The sequence below is a fragment of the Mustela nigripes genome, chromosome 5 (assembly GCF_022355385.1).
Source record: "Mustela nigripes isolate SB6536 chromosome 5, MUSNIG.SB6536, whole genome shotgun sequence".
Lineage (NCBI taxonomy): Eukaryota > Metazoa > Chordata > Mammalia > Carnivora > Mustelidae > Mustela > Mustela nigripes.
Window position 1 is genome coordinate 115,911,806 of NC_081561.1, and position 8,206 is coordinate 115,920,011.

Consider the following 8,206-nt stretch of genomic DNA (forward strand, 5'->3'; position numbering starts at 1 on the left):
CTACAAAACAAATTACAATATTTTATTAAAAAATGGATTTCTGCATATTCAAGTAGGAAACATTGATTTTATGCTAATTGGTTGATTGCTTCTAACAGGAGAATTAAGTATATCCATCTTCCTTTTTGGAGACTTGTTAGCATTTGGCACAGTTAAGTTAGCATGGGATATGTTAGTTTTTCTAAGTAAAACTATGATTCTTTTATGTTTGTGTTTTAAATAAATTTACTTAACAAAACTGAAGAGAGAAAAAAACTTGAAATGATGATAATTTGAAATTTCTTATTTTACCTCTTCTACAGAGCTTGTTATGTATGGGCTAGCGCTGGAAGGTATAGGTATCAGGTGACATGGCTTCAGCAATTAATATGCTACTACTCATGATAGCATCGTTGCTTAAGAGCTATCTTTAAAATATTCTAAGATAGGTAAAAATAGCTACTGTTCTCAACATGTATAAAACAATATTAATGAAAACCTTCTTCATACTAGCCCTGTTCTTATTTTAAATAGTATTAAGACTGTCCTCTGTGGGTTTTAATATTTCATTGATAAATGAATTTTTCTATTCCTCGGATGGACAAGGGGTGGGAGAAAAGGGGCATTTCATAAAATACTTCTCTAATATCTGTAGCCGTAAGTAATTGTTAAATGAGGCATGTGATACTCCTTTTATGCACAAATTATGGAGAGGGGCTATAAAGGTAGTAAAACCATTCTACCTAAAAAGATATAATTTCAGTGCCTTTGAAAGGGGGTTGTGTTAAAATCTCTGAAATGGGGGATATAATTAGGTTCTCAGCTAAAATACAGAACCAACTCAGTGTGAAAGATTACTAGATAGAAAAATAATTTAATAACTTATAAAATGCATTCAGGAAACAAACAGAGAAAGCAGAAACTATATGATGTGAAAGATCAGGAATGGAGGATAGCAGATCTCAAAAAGAAAGGATAGTGGATCTGTTCGAACATGTCCATCTGTTCTAAAGCTGTGATGGCAACTTAATTAGATCTTGACACATAGCGAAGAGTGATTTTTGAGCTAGTTTTTATTTTATTTATTTTACTATTTTTTATTTTTATGTCTAAGTTTTTACAATAACCAAACTTAGCTGGAAATAATCACTTTTATATTTTTACAACATTAATATTAGAAATATTGTTAGCTTTCTTTGCAACCCATGCTTATTTAAGTCATGAGAAGGCATGACCGTTCCACACTTAACAATTATTTCCATTATAGTAGCTGCATACAAATTTTCCCTGGCATAGAATTATTTTTTTTTAAGATTTTATTTATTTATTTGACAGAGATCACAGTAGGCAGAGAAGCAGGCAGAGAGAGAGGAAGGAAAGCAGGCTCCCTGCTGAGCGGAGAGCCTGATGCAGGGCTGGATCCCAGGACCCTGGGATTATGACCTGAGCTGAAGGCAGAGGCTTTAATCCACTGAGCCATCCAGGCGTGGTGTACAAAAATACAAAGAATTATTTTTGGAAGAAGAAAAATAAATGATGAGTGTAAAACTATGATTTTTCTTCATCTTTGCCTTTCCCAAAGGACAATTTTTAGCTTAATTTTATTGGAGTTGAGTTCATATGATTATAAAGACTTTTCCTGAAGATCTTCTACAAATTGTAAGGATGATTTGATTTTTAGTAACTATTCATTTTTATAAAGAAGGATATTCTGCTCGGTATACATTGTTCAACAAAGAGAAATTATCTTTTTCTTTAAAGATTTTTTTCCATCTAATTGATTGTTTTGATTTGCCATGATTTGCATCATCCAAGTTAGATCGGGGAAAATCATCTTTATTATTTTTTGATTGACATTAAAACAGTCATTAAATAAAGTTAGAAAAAAAAACTTTTTTAAAGTTAGAAAATTATTACTCATAAGAAATGCCACTATTTTTTTTTAAAGATTTTATTTGTATATTTGACAGACAGAGATCACAAGTAGGCAGAGAGGAGGAAGCAGGCTCCCCGCAGAGCAGAGAGCCTGATGCGGGGCTCGATCCCAGGACCCTGAGATCATGCCACTATTTTTAAAATTGTTTTCATTGGGTACTGTTGTCACTGGCAATGTAGGAGTCTTTATGGTAGGCCGTGAATGAATTACCATCTTAGTAAATATGTTAATGAGCCTTGTTTGCTTTTAGGTTGCTTTATGTTTTGTTCTTTTTCCTATTGCTCATTTCTACCATAGGAAAGAAGAAGCCAGAGATCATTTTTATGTTCCAGGATGAAATTGAAGATGTTTTGAGAAAACACATACAAGATGCCCCTGAGGAATTTATTTCTGAACTTGCTGAGTATTTAATAAAGTAAGTATAAAAACATATTTTTTTCTGTTTTATGATAGAAATTCAGTGAGTTATTAAATAAAATTTTGACCCAACATCATGGAAAATATAGATTTTAGGTCTTTACTTCTCAAAGCTTAGAATTTAATCCAGCCACCAAGTTCCAGATTTTGTTTGCCTATAGGGGCTGTTCAGTTTAACAAACATGTAAGTGCTTTGGGTGAGGTAGTGTGGGAAATAAAAGGCAAGAGTGTGGAGGCTCGGTCATTGATGTTTCAGTCCTAGTTGGGAGAAAAACACCAACTTGCTGGCTGCTCTCTGACATACCATGAAAAGTAACAACTAAAAGAAAAGACCTTTATCTATCTAGACTTGACAGAGAGTACACGGTACACTTTTAGGGAGAAATAAAGTAACAAACTATGTTCAGAGAACAAATTAGACAGCACTAGCTTATAATTGAGCCAAGCTAAATTTATTTTTATACAGAAGTAAAAGAAATTGTGTATTATAACTTGACCATTACTAGCTAACATGAGTTTCCCCTCAAGTTAGTTCCAGTGTGTAAGCATTGATAAATGGAATCCAGGAGCCCAGTGCATCTAACTTTGAATTCAGAAATACAGCTTTTGTCGTTTTGTTTTCCTTTTCACTGAATATTTTTGATGCATGAATACAGTACATAATCATATTTTTCGTATGTAAAAAGATAGTTACTACTAACCATTTGCCATTACTTAAAATAATCTATTCTGAAGTTGTTGAGCATAAAAAGTTTTTTAAAAAAAAAGTTTAGAATATATTATCTCTTTTAGAATTTTAGTAATTGAGAATTTATTATTCCTGTGTGTGGGGAACAGATTTATGTCCTATTCTCCAAATTAACTTTTATAAACTACTTTGGACTGAATTTGAATTAAAGCTTTTGTTACTGCTATTCTTGCTGTCTTTGGTGCAGTAATTTTGAGTACTTTAAAACTGAGAAAAATAATGCATTTAAGTTATTAAGTCTTAGGATTAGAGGACAAATTCTTGTGAACTATATTCCAAATTAATCTTACTTGTTTAGAAAATCTAGAGGTATTTTCTTAAGGCTTACTTCCATAGAAGGAAAATTTCTTATATGCATAAACCCAGTACGTTTTAATAAACTAAATGTATTTATCTTGTGCACAGACCTCTTAATAAAACTTATCTTGAGGTGGTACGTTCAGTGTTCATGTCTTCATCTTCTTCTGCCTCTGGAACTGGTAGAAAGCGCACCATCAAGGACTTGCAAGAAGAGGTTTCAAATCTATACAATAATATTCGGCTATTTGAAAAAGGGGTGAAGTTCTTTACAGGTATACTTAATATTATTGTTTCAGTGACTTTCATAATTGTTCCTGGACATTCGTTTTAATAAAGCACCTTCATTTTCCAGATGATACACAAGCTGCTCTTACAAAGCACTTGCTGAAGACAGTATGTACTGATATCACTAACCTCATTTTCAACTTCTTGGCTTCGGATTTAATGATGGCAGTAGACGATCCTGCAGCCATTACTAGTGAAGTATGATAGTGATTTTCTTGTATTCTTGATGCATTATGTTTTGAAATAAAAGCATATTTTATTTTCTCACGTAAGAAATAGTCTAAAGGAAAGTAAAATAAAGGAAAGGGGTTTTAAGGGGAAAAAAATAAGATTTTTATTTTAAATTGGTGGTATAACCAGTCTGTTGAAAATAATGCTTAATTACTTTGGAATCAACACTTACTTTTTTTCCTACTTTTTGTTAATGTCGCATCCGTTTTTCTGGCTAAGTTGCCAATTGCTTACTGGTTTCTGGCCAGATTCCATAATTTCACAGTCATTTCTGAGTAGTGACACCATCTCATTTCAATATTTAGATGAATTGCAGTTTTTTGTTAAAATGCTAATCTCAAACTAAAGTCAAAATTCATTTCTTCCTCTCTCTTTTGAGAGGTAAGGTAGTGCTGTGGCTCCCAGTTGCTTAGAGAAGCTAGGGTGTGATCTGTCCCTACGACTCCTCCTCCTCCTCTTCTCTATCCAAATAGATCCACTTAAAGTTGGAGATTTAAGAAAAATGAAGGAGGCACAAGTGTTTCATAAGAGTGACTGCATATCATTGGCTATCATCTGGGTCCAATTCTGTGGCCTTATGTATCTCTTGCCCCACCGGTGGTGTAGGTTGTTTTGAGGCTGTTTTTTAGCATGTGACTCCCCCTTTAGCAAGGACCTTCCCCTAAACCTCCAAACAGAGACACATTTATTTCTCCCTCCTACCCCAGCAAAGTACTGTACCCCTTCCCTCCTTCAGCCTGAGCAGTGACTCTCCAACTGCCTGGACAATTCCATATATCCTGCCTCTGCTGTGGGAAACACATGGGGTCCTGTCCCATGCCCTTCGGGGGCTACAGAACTGGAGTGGCATGTGACAGGGAGTCAGTAGGTCTCCCTTGTCTTCCAAGATTCACTGTAACTTTCAGTCAACCCATTCCACTAGGTCTCCATCAGAAATTTCACACTTCATAGGGCCATCAGACTCTAGTCAAGAAAGCCATCATATTTCACAAGATACATTTATGTGGAGAGGGATGCTGAAAAGATTCCACCCACCATAAAGTATAACAGCCAGCCAGCCATGGAGCAAGTTCTGTAGTTTATAGGCATTCTGGAATGGGACTTGGGAGTGGGAACCCCCTCATCTGGCATTAGGGAAGAACATTCTTCCCACCCCAATGGAAAATGGAGGGAGTAGCCTCTTAACCCCAAATTCTCTTTTCCCCCCAAAGATGAATGCTTTTCTCTCTCTCTCCCTGCCCTCCTCATCTTTCTCTTCCGCTTCTGGACCAAAAGGGAGGAGTAGGGCTATACCTAGCTTGATTGGCTGACTGGCTGTTGGCTAGCTCTCCAATTTTAGAATGTTTTTTAGCATATTTTTGTCCCTAGTTTGAAAGCTGAAATTCACAAATAAGGATAAATTCCATTCCGCATTCTATTATAGTAACAGATATGCTCTGTTTTCTTTTGTTTGATCTTCTGTCTACCACATGGCAAAGTCACAATCCCAAGAGAACTTTTTTCCCTTTGTAGGTAAGGAAAAAAATTTTAAGTAAATTATCAGAAGAAACCAAAGCAGCTCTCACAAAACTCCATAGCTCTCTGAATGAAAAGGTAAGTAAAGTTTGATTCTGTTTAGATAATGGGACTAGAATTTGTGATCTTTGAGTAGATTTTTATCAGAATAAATATAAACTCAATCTCTTCTAGAGGTAAAGGGGGAGAACAGGCTGGGAACATTTTATCCTATATCATAATTTCAAGTTCAATAACAAAATGACTTTTTAAAAAATTGTATTTAGAATGTAAAATTACAAAACCATTAACTGACTATATTTCTTTAGGCAACCTGTTAATAAAAGTAAATCGCTGTATTAAATACCTGTTTCAGAGCATAGAAGAGTTTCTTTCTTGTCTGGATTCTGCATCAGAAGCTTGTGATATTATGGTGAAAAGAGGAGACAAAAAAAGGGAAAGGTAACATTGAATTAATCTGTATTATTAATAAATTCTTAGATGTGTGATATTTCATAACCGAAGTTGGAATTTGACTCTCTGAACCTTGCACAAAGAATGCTTATATCCAAACGGCTACATACCGTCGAGCATATTCAATACATAGGTAGCCCTCTCTGACCAGTATCAATAAGGTAGCAAGGCTCCCTAATCCCAAGCCTGGGAACTTTATACCAGCTTTGAGACCTTCTTTACAGGAAATCTTACCTGTATCAGTGCACTTCTGTTTGATCTGCAGCAACTCAAAATAAAAATTACACTTTGAGGATCCCAACTATATCGTTTTCTATGTCGTGTTCTAGTATATTAGTTTATCCACAGCATTTTGGGTTACATGTCTGTATTTCATATTTAAAATGTCCCTGAAGATGTTTGTGGAGCTAGATAATTAAACTAGAGAAGCTAAAACTGAATACAGAAGGGAAGAACTAAAATTGGTAAGAGCTTGTTAAAACATGAGAATGTGTTTTTGTGATTTTATTTTTGTTTAGGCAGATACTGTTCCAGCATCGACAAGCACTGGCTGAACAGCTAAAAGTCACAGAAGACCCTGCTCTTATTCTGCACCTCACAGCAGTCCTTCTGTTTCAGTTCTCGACCCACAGCATGCTCCATGCACCTGGAAGATGTGTCCCACAGATCATTGCTTTTCTTAATAGTAAAATTCCAGAGGTATTACATTTTCCACACACTTGAAACTTTTAAAGCTTTTAGATTTTGAATATTTTGAATGGATAGGTATAAATCATCATGAACAATAAGACACAAAAACATATTAATATGACTTCCTGTTCTAAGAATGTGAACAGTGAATCAGAAGATTGATTTTTAAAAACTCAGCATAGCTCAAGAATCTTTTGGGGATTCTATAAGATCTATGGTAAAAAGAAGTCTTCCATTTCAGCTTATGCAAATTTAACCTGTTCTTCAAGGACCAGTTCCAAAAGTCTTAACCTGCACAAATTCTTCTGAGAGATTTCTCAACTAAAAGGAATCTGGCTTCTTTGAACTTCCATATCACTTTGACTTAATCTCTAGTTAATAGAATTTAGCTGAGTCAGTTTACATTAAAATGATGCGTATTCATGTGTGATCACCCCTAACCTGTCAACTCCTTGCCAGCAAGGACCTTACTAGTTTGAGCCTTCTACTTACTTAGCCAGTGATTTGTAAAGATGAAGACCTTCATGGTGTATTGGTTGAACAAATCTGGTTTGTTCTATAGAAAATTAAATCACATTTGTTAATCTTTCTTCTCTTTTCTCTTTTCACAGGATCAGCATACTCTTTTGGTAAAGTATCAAGGTTTAGTTGTAAAGCATTTAGTTAGTCAAAATAAGAAGACTGGACAGGGAGATGATCCCTTGAGTGATGAATTAGACAAAGAACAAGAAGATATCACCAACACTACTCGCAAAGAGCTTCAAGAACTTTCTTCATCTATTAAAGACCTTGTACTCAAGTCCAGGAAATCATCTGTGACAGAAGAGTAATGATCTTGATTTACTTTTGTCATATAGTAAACATTTTTCCCGAAGTTTAAAGTGAGGGGTTACCAAAAAATATTCACTTCACAACCCTCGAGTCCCCCTATAACCCCCCCCAACACACACACAATTCAGTTTAAAGAGGAGTGTCATTGTGTTCAGTGTAAATCTTAGAAAAATGTGAAATTTTTGTAAATTGGGTTCAACCATGGAAGACTTCTTTTTCACATTATAATTCTAAAAATTACCATTTCAGGTTTATTTTATTTTCAGATGCTGAATGAAGAATAAATTTTCTGAAATCTTTCATCTAGAAAAGGACTCATGCATTGTGTTATTAGATTTCAAGTGACATTCTTACATTTTTTTATATATATATATATATATATATATATTAGGCAGCACCTTAAAATGTGGTCTTTTATTTTAACAAAAAGAAAACCCTTTGGTGTCAGAATAAAAATCATGGATTTTAAAATTAATAGAGAGTGCTTCAAACCTAAAATACAGAAATTTACAAAAAATTTTATTACTAGGCCCTTGCTCTTATTTCTGGCAGATAGAGGGCCTCCCATATCCCCCACAAGAGTGACCTAGGTTGGGGATATCTTTAAAGGTGCAGAATACCAGAGGGGCCCATGCACTGCTGTGGTCTATTCTAACACAAGATGCTAACAAGTGAGAGAAAAAGTTGCTTCTTAAGAGGTATAAGTCACATTTCAACATTGGAATAACAAAATGTAATACAAGTATTTTTCTTTAACCCAGTCTGCATTTCTAAATGTCTTTTTTTTTAATAACAGTATTCACTCTGGCATCTAATTCTTT

The 8,206-nt window shown here is 34.7% G+C and overlaps 1 protein-coding gene across 1 annotated transcript in view; it reads left to right on the top strand.

Annotated features, from left to right (window-relative positions):
* UFL1 (UFM1 specific ligase 1) overlaps window positions 1–7,508 on the top strand; it is a 30,764-nt gene extending 23,256 nt beyond the window's left edge. The window contains exons 13-19 of the mRNA XM_059401084.1: window positions 2,213–2,330; window positions 3,486–3,652; window positions 3,733–3,863; window positions 5,409–5,489; window positions 5,767–5,852; window positions 6,383–6,563; window positions 7,166–7,508. Of these exons, the coding sequence (XP_059257067.1) occupies window positions 2,213–2,330; window positions 3,486–3,652; window positions 3,733–3,863; window positions 5,409–5,489; window positions 5,767–5,852; window positions 6,383–6,563; window positions 7,166–7,384 (983 nt within the window). The 3' untranslated portion in view covers window positions 7,385–7,508. The remainder of the gene's footprint in view (window positions 1–2,212; window positions 2,331–3,485; window positions 3,653–3,732; window positions 3,864–5,408; window positions 5,490–5,766; window positions 5,853–6,382; window positions 6,564–7,165) is intronic.
* The last annotated feature ends 698 nt before the right edge of the window (window positions 7,509–8,206 follow it).